The following is a 13,429-nucleotide window of genomic DNA, read 5'->3' as shown; positions in this document are numbered from 1 at the left end:
TAGAATTGTTAATTATCATTCCTATTCCGGGGTTTTTTCAAAGAGGTCAAAGCAGATGACTCTATGCACTGTCACCTCAGTAACAACCATATAAAAGTAGACAAATACCCACCCCCTCCCTTTTTACTAAACCACAATAGCAGTTTTTAGCGCAGGGAGCTGCGCTGAATGCCCAGTGCTGCTCTCGACGCACATAGGCTCCCTGCGCTAAAAACCACTATTGCGGTTTAGTAAAACGGGACCATATTGTAAAATATAGGCAGCAGATATAAATTCAGACACATTTTGATCACTAAATTTAAAATAAAATCATTTTTCCTACCTTGTCTGGTGATTTCATGAGTCTCTGGTTGCACTTTCTTCTTCTGACTGTGCATCCAATCTTTCTTTCAGCCTGTATGCTTCCTCTCCTCCACACCTCATTCCCTCCCCCAACTTTTTCTTCCTCTCTCCCTGACCTTTCTTTCTTTCTCTCTTCATGCCCCCTTTCTTTTTTTCTGTTTCTCTTCTTTCCTTCTGTCTCCATGCCTGCCCCCTTTCTTTCTTTCTGCCTGCCCTTCCCCAAGCCACTGCCGCTGCCATCGGGGAACGGGACCCAAACACCACCAATGGATAACAGGCCCCGACGCCGACGCCGCACCATGCTCTCTCTGCTTCGGCCGATCAATCTTCCTCTCCCCGACGTTAATTCTTCCGTCGGAGAGGAAGTTCCGCCCAGCCAGGCAGTGATTGGCTGGCCCGAACTTCCTCTCCGACGGCAGAATTGACGTCGTGGAGAGGAAGATTGATCGGCTCGATAGATCGCCAAGGCAAAGTGAGTCCTGGGATCGACTCACTTTGCCTTGGCGAGCTACAGGTCGATCGCGATCGACCTATTGGGCACCCCTGATGTAGAACATGTAGCAAGGACATCTAAGGGCTAAATTCACTAAGGAAACCGATCGTGTCCTGACCACTTTGCGACTCGATTTTCCTCTGACCCGATTCACTAACCTTGTGACCGATCATCCTCCGATCCGATCCGATCCGTGCATGCAAATGAGGGGAAACGGCATGCAAAGTAGGAAGGACGCGATTCACTAAACTGAAGAAGGCACATCGACTGGGCTGGCTGATCCAAAAACAAGTGACTGATGAGGACCAGTCGTTTGAGCAGAAACCCTGCTCTCTACCCCGACTCCGTGGTTTTAACCCGTGGTGCTGCCCCACTTTCAACCCACAGGTTAAAACCACGGGCTCGTGAAAGTTTCCAGCTCTTAACAAAACAACAACAAAAAGTTTCAAGCTCGGCGGTGAGCATGCGCAGACCATCTACAGGCAAAGGAGATGGTCTGCGCATGCGTCAGGATCGCTAGAGAGCAATCCATGTGGTCAGTGGGGGGCGTGATTACAACTGCCCTCATTTGCTTGAGGGCGCTTCGTGAATCAGCCCCCCTGCCATGGATTGGATTGGATCCGTGGCCTTAGCGAATCTAGCCCTAACTCTCCAAGGAACTTTTACCAGATGTGTTTAAGTTTCTGAACAAACATGCTTTAATTGAATAGTTCAAACTAATACAGTATGATTTTTTATAGGGAGCTACTAATGCTGAAATTGAGGATGTTCTAGAAAGGAAGTCCATCTCTTTAAGGAATTCTCCAAACAGCAATTTACTGGAGCAAAGATATTGCTGAGAGGTCAAAATCAAAAAGGTCAGGAGTTTAAATGCTTCTTCCCTCTAAAGCACAGTTGTAAAAATGAGAGAATAGAGTAGAAATATCTCACACAAACCTAGTTCAAATCTATATTATTACAGTTTGTTGCATATGTGTCAAGGTAAACTATGGAACCCCATTTTACATAGAACGTAAAGACTGGGTTGGGACCTGCTCAGTTCCAGTGATGTTTTAGAATAGGATCTGCTGACTTAGAGCCTTTTCTAAATATCTGCAGGAGTGCACCTGTATTTACTGACATTTGCAACGGGAGCGGTTAGTTTACAAATCTACCTGTACATGGTGAATATATAGAGAATATATAGGGTTATCAGATGTCTGGGAAAACCTGGGCATGTCCTCTTTTTAAAGGGCTATCTGGGTGCCCTGTGGGACTTTTCAAAACCTCGTAGTTTATCCAGGTTTTGGAAAGCACCCAACCTCCCTGCCACATCTGGAGGGCCTCTGAGCATACACGGATGACATCACACACATACACGCATGGGATGACGTCACACACATACACGCATGCGCGGAGATCCTCCAATCGTGGGCCGGAGGTCGAAAGCCAAAGATGAGGCTTTGCTGGGGCAGGGTTAGAGGCAGAATGGGGCAGTGCTGGAGGCAGAACAGGGTGGGGCTAAAGGAAGAAAAGGGTGGGGCCATGTGTCCAGGTTTCTCCGTACCAAAATCTGGTAACCCTATGAATAAATGACTGGCAAAGAAAAGAACAAGGAAACAAAAACCCCACAAAAAGCAATCAAAGGCAAAAAAAAGCAGGAATGAAATTGTGTACATCACCTGCCATATTCTATGTTTCTATCTAGGGGGGAGGGTTCTTTGAATGGGCAGACTTGTTGGGCCGAAGGCCCTTTTTCTGCCGTCATATTCTATGTTTCTATCTAGGTGGGGAGAGTTCTTTGAGTGGGCAGACTTGTTGGGCCGCAGGCCCTTTTTCTGCCGTCATATTCTATGTTTCTATAAATAAGGCTTTAATATGAAGATTTTAATATAGTGAATTAAAACAGTCTATGCTTAAATTATTAGATCAGACCCTACAAGGTCTGTGTTTTGGCTTGAAAGCCTGCTTCAGGGGTACATATATCATCCAGTGGATAGTGGTCTTAGAATATCCTCTATAATAATTCTCTAAGCGCGCATGTGCACATAGGAGGCTGTGCTACCTGATTCGTGCTGTGTCCCTCCGTGGCCATATTCGTCGGCTTGATGACGCAAACAGGGTGGCTTGATGAGGCGCGTGCAACGGCTTGAGGCGCATGAGGCAACTTGCGGCGGCTTGAGGTGCGTGCGCCGGCTTGGATGGCTGTCGGCGCTGGAGGAATTTGGTGGTTTAGGAACGGCTGGAGGGTGTCGTGCCGGTACTACAGGTGAAAGGGGGGCTGCTTTGGGGGGAGGGGTGTTTTGGGGGACAGACAGATTTGCTCTGGGGGGGAAGACAGAAGGGTGCCACGGATAGACAGTCAGGGAGATGGAAAGGGGGCTGCTTTGGGGGGTGGGGGGTGCTGGGGTACAGACAGCTTTGCTCTTGGGGGAAAGACAGAAGGGGGCCACGGAGAGACAGGGAGAGGGAAAGGGGGCTGCTTTGGGGGGAGGGGTGTGCTGGGGGGTAGACAGCTTTGCTCTGGGGGGGAAGACAGAAGGGTGCCACGGAGAAACAGTCAGGGATGGCACAACAGAAAAATATAGGCAGGCAGAGGACCAGAGAGACATACAAAAAGAAAGACAGACACACAGCAGCCAAGGAAAGAGAGGCAAAGAAAAAAAGAGATACAGACAGCCAGCGTCCAAGGAGAGAGAGAAAAAGAAAAAAAACCCAGACAGACAGCGGCCAAGGAGAGAGAGAGAGAAAGAAAGAATGACAAACAGAAAGAAATATAGACAGACAGACAGTAGCCAAGGAAAGAGAGAGAAAGAAAGAATAACAGACCAACGGGGGGCCAGAGAGACAGACAGACAGACAGATAGACAGCCAGCGTCCAAGGAGAGAGAGAGAGAGAAAGAAAAAAACAAAAAACAAAAAAAAACCAGACGAACAGCGTCCAAGGAGAGAGAGACAAAGAAAAATAAAACAGACAGACATTTCTTCTCCCCTGTTCAATGGCTTAGAATATTGACCTCATAATTTTTTTACTGTATATTGTCTTATGCAGACAAAATTGATCTATTCACTGGCACCAAATTTTTAAAGCAAATGGCCAAATAGGCAAAGGACTTGTGCTCCTAACTTTGAGAGTTGTGCTTCTAAATTGGCATCTTTGAAAATTTACTGGGGCTTTGTGCCTAAATTTATATCCTCAAGACTTCACTGAACTAAATCTACAAGCATAAAAAGTGGGTGAAAGTTGGAGCAGAGTTAGGGAGGGAATAAAGATTAGGAGCACTGATTTTCAGCCCTTGGCTCATAAATCTAGGCAAATAAATTGATAATCACTTTTAAGCTCCTAAATTAAGATGAATTTTCAGCTGAAAATTCATCACAAATTGAGAAGCCTAACTTAGGAACCTGAATGTAGTAGGTGAACTGCTTATGAATAACTGTCTCAAAGGGCCTGATTCTATATAGGATGCCGACATTAGGCATCGCCTAGTGATGCCTAAGTTCAGAATCCACGTGGAACTTTTTTTTTATTAATTGGCTTATTCAACACAGTAATTGACTGCGCTGGTTTTCAGCCAATCAAAAAAACAACATTAAACAATTTAAGAGTTTGGCGCTGAACTCTTAGGACACCTACGTGGCCTCTCCCTCCCATACCTAAGAATGCCTAACGACACTTATCTGAAAAAGTAGGCATGGTTAGTGTGGAGAGTAGACAAGGTTCAGTTACTACTAGTACTACTGCTACTATTTATCATTTCTATAGCACTGAAAGGTGTTCGCAGCACTATTCATTTAAACAAGTATTGTTGTTAGGTGTCCGATGTAGGCGCTGGTAAATTAGGCCAGTGGAAACCTGGCCTAAAGGATCGGTGCCTACCTTTAGGACTCCCGGCGACACCTAAGGGCCTCTTTTACGAAGCCGTTTAACGCAGGCCGCTGCGGTAACAGCCCCGAAGCCCATAGAGATTTAAAGGGCTTCGGGGCTGTTGCCGCACGGCAGCCGCTTGCGCGGCTTTGTCAAACAGGCCCTAAGTCTGCTTAGGCACCGCTAGGCATGATTCTATAAACGGCGCTTAGCGGTTGATTGATAATCATGCCGTTTATAGAATCAGATCCAAAGTGCTTAGGCTTCTCATATCCACCACTGACCACATAAGTGCCTTTTGAATATCAACTTCAAGGTTTTTTAAAATGAAAATTCATTTTATTTTAAAATTCTTTTGGCTGATTTAACTCATTTTCTATTTTGACAGGAACAAATAGAAGAAGGATATTATGCCAATTAAATCCAAACTCTACGTATTGCAGTAGAACAGATGTATGCATAAAGACAAGTGATTAAGCAAGTTAAACATTAAATACTGAAATTGGTGTGATAATGTACCGAATAAGAGTTACAGATTAAAATGTTTAGTGATTACAAGTTCAATATTTTCGTTTCCAATGCATTGCTGATTAGACAGACTTGAAAAATTAAATTTACCTTATAGGGTATATAATTTAACCCTTTATATTTAACTTTTTCTGCCTCAGCATACGGGGAGGAGCAATTTCCAGTAGGTTAGTTAGTTACAAAGTTCAGGCCTTCTTCCCTACTAGCACACCTTCTAACAAATTTTTAAAGGGAAATCTTTCAGGTAGTTTCCCTTTGAAAGTTGCCTACAAGTTGCATGGACACAGAAGGGCCCAATATTCAGAGCAATTTAAGAGGACAGGAATTTCTCCTACCCGCTTAAATTGCTTCTGGCCATCTAGCGAGATATTCAACAGCACTCAACTGGAGAGTGCTTCTGAATATCCTCTCTGACTACCCAACTAAAAAATGGGCATGTCAGGTACAGCATTGAGGCGGGGGGGGGAGCATCACCGGGGAGAGTCCCAGGTTATGTGAGTGATGACACATTCAGTGCTGACACCTGCATAGCAAAGCATCCAGATTTAGAACAGCCGCTTTGCTATGTAGGTGCCAGCACTGAATATTGGGCCGGCACATGCATAACATTTTTTTTAAAAAGTCAATACCTGACCCCCTGGCCATGCCCCCTTGCCCTCCCCCCCATCCTGCAGCCCAGAGTTATGCCCCAATATTCATTGCTGGTGCCCGGACATGGCCTAGCACTGAATATCACCGGATAATTTAGCTGGTGTCGATCAGTGCTGATTGCCGCTGGCTGAATATTGGGGGGGGGGGGGGAGAAGTATCTAGAAATTTTGCAGTGAAACGGGAAACAAAACAATATGGGGGTAATTTTATAACAATGCAACTGTAATATTTTCAAAACCACACATCGTTTATGTCTATTTTATAAGGTGCCATAAGCATCTATGGGCCTCTACAAAATAGGCTCGTACAGTAATCACCATTAGCACACAAATGCTCTTGCACAAATTTACTTGTGCTCTAAAGCAGGTGCAAATGTGTGTGTACACATACAGTATGTGCGTGTGCTCTGCATTTATCATGTGAAGTACCTCACAAGTCTTCCCCTGCTCCACTCAATGCCCCTGGGAATGCCTGCATGCAGATCAATAGCTCTGTTTGGCATACATACTTGTGCATGTGTATACCTTCACACAATTTTATTAGTACCGTTTTCCATGGATTAAACATGAATAAAATGCTTTCTAAAATTACCCCCTAGGTGTATATTTGAGTTGTATACATATACACATAGGGTTCACTTCCTTGACCTCCCCCCCCCCCCGGAATGCCTCTTTGTAATTCAGCTGAAAGCGTATGCATTGTGAACGCGCCAACCTGTGCTAGTTGCTAAAATTGGTAGTGCATTTTGGAATCGACTTATGTCAGTGCAATGCAGTGAACTATGTAATTGTGTCTAAGATGCCAACAGTTTTACAAATCATTGTTAAATCAGGTTTCATGCATAATATAGCATTAAAGTGGACAGTAATCAAAGGTCTGATATGGTACTCTATACCCTCAGTACAGAAATGTGGTGCTCTCTTTGGATTATTGAAGAATAAGGATAGCTTTAATATAGCAGTTCTTTCCTTTTATATCATGAGATGCCATCAAAACTACTCCAAATATGCAATTTGTTTTCTCTTTGTATCAATGTGAGAATAAACAAAATTCCTCGTATTGTACTTGATATCATTATAAAGTTGACAAGTTCTCTTTAAATAAAAAAAAATAAAACAAAACCAATGCATGGTGCAAGTTTTTCTTTGGAATCCTTTGCAGGTTTTCTATAATCTATTGTTTAGTATCATCAGAACTACTGCTGTTCTCAATTGATCAATAAGATTGTGTAGTTCAGTGTTCTTCAATGCAAGGCCCACGAACCAATGGCGACCCTGTATGACCTCTTTGGCAGCCTACGTAGTTCTTCTCTCTTTTTTTTTTTTTTCGGTTGCAAATAGGCTACAGGCTTTGTATTGAAGAACCCAGCCTGATCCAATCTAACTTTCTTTCTCTTTCCTCACTCTCTGTTCGCTCCCCACTTTGTGAGTCTGGCATCCCTCTCTGCCTATCTGCCTACTTCCCACCCACCCAATGGTCTTATAAATATGTTTATCTTCCCATTTGCAGTTTAAAATAATATTAAAAACACTTCTCTTTTCAGATGCATATGATAATCATTAATATTATACAGCACAAAATGGGATTGTACACAGTAGCCTGAAATCTTCTATTCTTTCCCCACTCCCTCTATTTTACAAAATTGATCCTTACTATTATTGCACTACCTTTTCCAGTACTGTATACTTGCTATTCCTCTGTCCTATTGAATTTGTAGTTCCTTTCCATGATTTTAGACTTTTGCTTAATAATTGTAATTAATATTAATTGTAAACCACCTAGATGGCTTTCCATGTGTGGTATGTCTAATTTTAATAAAACCTGAAGAGAGGGGAGAACCTGGGGAGGGAAAAAGACACAGCAAAGAGAAAGATGGGGAGAGAACATAGGGACAAGAATACAGAAGGGCATTGCTGAACATGGGGGACAAGGATGCAGAGGAATAATACTGGATGCAAGGGAAGCAATAAGGTCCTCGAGGCCCTTACTAAATAGCATCTGCCCTTTGAAGGGCAGTCTTAGGATTACCAGAGGTCTGGATTTCCCCGGACATGTCCTCCGGACGGCTTTTCAAAACCCAGCACTTTGTCCGAGTTTTGAAAAGCTTGCCGACATAATCGTGTTGGGAAGGGACATCTGCGGATGCAATGTGGTGATGTCATGCGCACACACATGATGTCATTGTGCCATGTCTGCACATGCATGGTTGCCATCTGGGGGCGAGGCAGGGGGGCGACAAAAGGGTGGGAAAAAGACAGAACTGGGTGGTCCTGGGGGGCCATGGGCTATGGGTCCTGAAGGAAAATCTGGTAACCCTAGTCTGCTTAAGGTGACTTTGGAGGCTGAGTTGCTCGTCCATTGTCTGGTCCAGAGCATGTGTTCGGCAGAAACTGCTCAAGCCAACACCTTGCTCATGACACTAATGATGTCATATAGAGCGCTTGCTACACAATCTACTTCCTCCAGCACCAGTTGGAGGCAGATACCCTCCTCCTCAGCCAGACTTTGCCATTACCTGGTGTGGCAAGCTAATGTATGGACCCATCCTGTGTATATTAATAGAAACAAGATTATCCAGGTAAGAACCTAATCTTTCATTGCTAAATTGTAAAGAGCAATGTTGGATTTTTAATTTACACTTGAACCCAGGGGACTGAATGCAGAATTGGATTGGGATGTCCCTAATATGAGATGACCTATAAGCTTGGTTGAGTGTCGATTTCATTTCCTCTGATGTCAGCTGGAGGTGGATTTAATAGGCATCTTTGATGCTGTGTTGCCATGTTGGTATAGCTATGAACGCAAATGTGCTGACGCTCATAGAATTCTATGAGCATCAGAGCATTTAGTGCTCTGGGCCGTGGTAAAAATCTCTTAGTAAAAAAGGGCGGGATATAGCTCGAACTCTGAGGTCGACACCATGTGCATGGTTAAGAGAAACATACTATAGGGTTACATTACGCACTTATTATACTCGTACACAGTTATATTATAGTGGAGGTCTCCCTACAACATTATGTCATAAATGTGGGATTGGGAGTCATACTTTGGGACATGCATTTTGGACTTGTCCCATTATTCAAAATTTTTGGAAAAGAATAATATCCTATATGTCAAAAATAATTGGGAGATCTTTACGTAGTTTTCTGATCCATTTTGTTTTAGATTTGCCAGAGGCTTTCAGACATTTGCCTAGGGGTCATCGGGTGCTGTGTAGGAAGATGAGTTTATTGGCCAAAACATGTATTTTACAATATTGGACGGTCCCTGACCCCCCAAAGTTTTGGCATTGGCGAAACCAATTACATCAGTTGGCCATCTGGAAGGCGAGAGATGCTGGAAGTCCTGAGAAGCGAAAGTTGATGTTTATGAATATATGGGAACCTTACTTACAAACCTTGCATCCTAAGGGCCGTAGTGCGGTCTTAAGATGGGTTTCCTAGAGTGTATTGATGTGTCATAGTGAGGTGAATTAGAGTATACCATAGTGAGGTGAATTAGAGAATACCATTGGGGAGGGAGGGAGGGTTTTGGGTGGGGAGGTGGAGGGTATTTATGCTTCTTATTTTATATTATTTGATGCATTGTTGTATTATACATAATGTGATACTCTTATGTTGTTTTTGATATTGTATGCATCAATAAAAATTGTTTGAATCTAAAAGGGCCATAACGTGAGTATATTTATTATTGATAAGGCCCAAAAGATATGATGTTTAACATTTTTGTTGTTGTCTTTTTTAGAACATGCAGATTTTTTGTGAAACATGCATGTCGGCAGCATATTCTTTGTATTCTCTGTAAGTTTTCCTATGTGAGCGCTGCTTTTGAAGGTCTTCTAATTTTTTATTTTTTAAAATTTATCATAATAGCTTATTTTGCTCAGATACACAAGTAACACAGATGGATACCATATTTTTTCTTATGCTTCTATTGGCTAGTCTTCTGGTTAACACTGACTTTTGACTTATAGCCAGTTTATGAGATTAATGGACCTTGTTTAAAGAGCTGTGGCCGTCTTTTATCAAGCTGCATTAGGGTTTTTTATTGCTGGCCACTGCGGTAAAAGCTCCAGTGCTCATAGACATTCTATGAGCGATGCAACTTATACTGCAGTGAGCAAAAAAACAAAAGGAATTGACCCCAAAATATCCACAAAGAAGAAAATCCAGAGAAAACAAAAAAAACTCTGTAGAGTGACGATGTTCCTAAATGGACTTTATTTAAAAGTGTCAAAGTTCCAAAGGTACACTGAAATCATCCACATAAAATAATTCCATCCACATCAAAATAAATAATCCACATAAGAGCCTTAAAGGACCTAGTCTGCTAGGGATACAGGACCCAACACAGTCCGCGTTTCGACAAAAAGTCTTCTTCAGGGGTCCCTGGGGGTCCTATAAAGGTGAGTATGTGGGAAACAATTGTGTGAGCCGGAAGTGAGACACTGCTTGCATTTGCACAGAGTTTTTTTTGTTTTTCACTTATACTGTAGTGGCCAGCGATAAAAAAAAATCCTAATGCGGCTTGATAAAAGGGGGCTGTTGCTTTTGTATGGCAATATTTTGTGACAATAAACAAAATTACACATAAAATTTTATAATCATGGTTAATCACAGTATTAATGGTATTTATTTATTTCCTACAGTGGCTTCTTGTGACTCTGGAAAAGTCACAAAACCTTCCATTGCCCCAGGTACAAAATAAGTATATAATATGTAAACCAATTTGATTGTAATCACATCAACTCCATGACCCTTGCTTGGCCTAGTGTTACTAGATTTTACTATTGCACTGCGAATCATTTTTAAATCACCATTACTAATTAATGCATCAATTGCAGAGTTAACTATGATTAACTTGCAGCTCTAATCTAAACATTTGGTCCCTAGGCGTGGGCCTAGTTTACCTTTGCCTTAATTCTGGACTTTCCTCCCTCTATTTCCTTCTGTTCTCTTAATGGAATGGTCAGAGACAGGTTGCAGAGCAAGATATGGCAACAGAGGGAGAATCAGAATTAAGATTGGGAGTTGAAATGGTTTTTAGTCTACCAAAAAGACCTTTAACTGATATGGAAGTTTCAGTCCTACAAAAAGGTATGTCATTTGTCCTCACTCCTAAATATAATGCTTTCAATGGACAAACTGATCTGTTCAAATTCACCAGAAATTTGAAAATAATTGATTATTTTGCAAGGAAACTAACTACTACAATAAATCAACCCAATGTCAGGAAAGAAAGCACATGGATCTCACCGGGTAGCACAAATCCAGTAATACAAATGTATGAAAAATTTATCCTGAAAGACATTGAGATTTGGGAGAAAAAGAATAAGAAACCTGGGCAAGTTTTGATTATTTATTCTTCAATAAATCATTCTGCTATTCACATCATCTGGTGGGCCTAGTCTGCTCCTTATATGCATGGCCTAGTCTACTGTGCCATTCTTCCCAGGCCCCTTTCTTCCTTCTCTTTCCTTCTGTTCTCTTAATAGAACAGTCAAAAAGAGAAATGTCACTGTTCTTTGAAACCATTTCATCTTAATTTTAAAAACTGGTGAATATGTGAGATTTTAAGATGAAGACATTTGTTGGCAAACACTGAATCCAGGTTATAAAGTAGTTTCTACAATTTTATGGCTGTGGGGAAAATGTGTACTAAATCAAGCTCATTGCCATTATAAAGTAATAAATAGAAAGATAAGATGCAAAAGCTGCCTGAGCGTGTAAAATATAGACATTAAAGGCCTGATTTGCTAAGGTTTGTCTCCCTTTCTGTGCCTTTGCAGAAAAAAGCTGACTAAATCATGTCTAAATTTGGCTGCAGGAAATCAATATATGAGAGAATATGAAAGTTTAAATTCAGTTTCAAGAGACTGGAAATTAAAGAATTGCCTTTCAGTTATTGTGGAGAGCTAATTATTGCATCTCTTTAAAAGTACATGAAAATAAGTTCCATTGAATAATCAGTCTTCAGTAAATAGCCTTTCTAATGTCTTACACTATGGTCTTCTCAATAATGGAGGAGGGACAAAAGAGGGGAAGAATTGTCAGTGAAGATTACTCCATATTACCTGTCAATCATTGCTTCTGAGAGCTAGCAAAAATACTAAATCAACTTTTATTATTTGCATTGTTTTGATATTTATTTGATATAACAAACTAAAAAGAGATGAAATATACTTATTAAAGGTAATTCTGTAACTGAGTACCAGCATTTATATGCTCCTTGTATGCACAAATATGAGTATATAGAATTCAGTATATACAGTATACAGTATATAGAATTCTGGCACTCGTGGGTAAGTGTACACTTACCTGTGAAAGTGCTAATCTGTAACAATGAACATTAGTGGCCTAGATGTACAGTATAGAAACATAGAAACATAGAAAGGTGACGGCAGAAAAGGGCTATAGCCCACCAAGTCTGCCCACTCTACTGACCCGCCCTATCAAGTCTGAGTGTCTTACTAGGCCTCTGTAGGGATCCCACGTAGATGTCCCATTTATTCTTAAAGTCAAGCACGCTGTTGGCCTTGGCCACCTGCTCCGGAAGCTTATTCCAGTGCCCTACCACTCTTTCCGTGAAGAAATACTTCCTAATGTCACCCTTAAATTTCCCTCCTCTGAGTTTGAGCGGATGCCCTCTTGTGGCCGAGGGTCCCCTGAGTAGAAAGTTGTCATCTTCTACCTCGACACGACCCGTGATGTATTTAAACGTTTCAATCATGTCTCCCCTCTCCCTGCGTTCCTCCAGAGTGTAGAGCTGCAGTTTGTTCAGTCTCTCCTCATTCGAGAGACCCTTGAGCCCCGAAATATTCCTAGTGGCCATCCGCTGAACCGACTCGACTCTAAGCACATCTTTGCGGTAATGTGGCCTCCAGAACTGCACACAGTACTCCAGGTGAGGTCTTACCATGGTTCTGTACAGTGGCAATATGACCTCAGGTTTCCTGCTTACGAAACTTCTATTGATACATCCCATCATTTGTCTTGCCTTGGATGATGCTTTTTCCACCTGATTTGCAACCTTCATGTCTGCACTGATGATCACTCCCAAGTCTCGCTCAACTATCGTCTCGGTCAACGTTTCTCCATTTAAGGTGTAGGTTTTGCATGGATTCCTGCTACCGAGGTGCATGACCTTACATTTCTTGGCGTTGAAGCCCAGCTGCCATGTTGAGGACCAGTTCTCCAATGTAAGCAGGTCCTGCGTCATACAATCCTGCAAATCATTTTCCCTTACTATATTGCATATTTTGGCGTCATCGGCGAATAATGTTACTTTACCCTGAAGCCCTCGTGTCAAGTCCCCTATGAATATGTTAAAAAGGAGTGGACCCAGGACTGAGCCCTGCGGGACTCCGCTGGCCACTTCCGATGTTTCAGAGAGGGTGCCATTGACCATCACCCTTTGAAGTCTACCACTCAGCCAATCTTTGACCCAAGTAGTTAGCGTCTCACCTATCCCCATTGATTTCATCTTGCTTAAAAGCCTGCGGTGTGGGACACTGTCAAAAGCTTTACTAAAATCCAAGTATACTATGTCCAGAGACTCCCCGGAGTCCA

The 13,429-nt window shown here is 42.2% G+C and overlaps 1 protein-coding gene across 4 annotated transcripts in view; it reads left to right on the top strand.

Moving 5' to 3' along the window:
- SPATA6L (spermatogenesis associated 6 like) overlaps positions 1-6,076 on the top strand; it is a 200,189-nt gene extending 194,113 nt beyond the window's left edge. For all 4 annotated transcript variants that reach the window (XM_033925524.1, XM_033925515.1, XM_033925542.1 and 1 more), the window contains 2 exons: positions 1,576-1,692; positions 5,071-6,076. In XM_033925524.1, the coding sequence (XP_033781415.1) occupies positions 1,576-1,674 (99 nt within the window). In that variant the 3' untranslated portion in view covers positions 1,675-1,692; positions 5,071-6,076. The remainder of the gene's footprint in view (positions 1-1,575; positions 1,693-5,070) is intronic.
- The last annotated feature ends 7,353 nt before the right edge of the window (positions 6,077-13,429 follow it).

Source organism: Geotrypetes seraphini, chromosome 1 (genome assembly GCF_902459505.1).
Source record: "Geotrypetes seraphini chromosome 1, aGeoSer1.1, whole genome shotgun sequence".
NCBI classification, from domain to species: domain Eukaryota; kingdom Metazoa; phylum Chordata; class Amphibia; order Gymnophiona; family Dermophiidae; genus Geotrypetes; species Geotrypetes seraphini.
The sequence above is the reverse complement of the archived record's forward strand: the minus strand, read 5'-3'. Positions and strand labels throughout refer to the sequence as shown.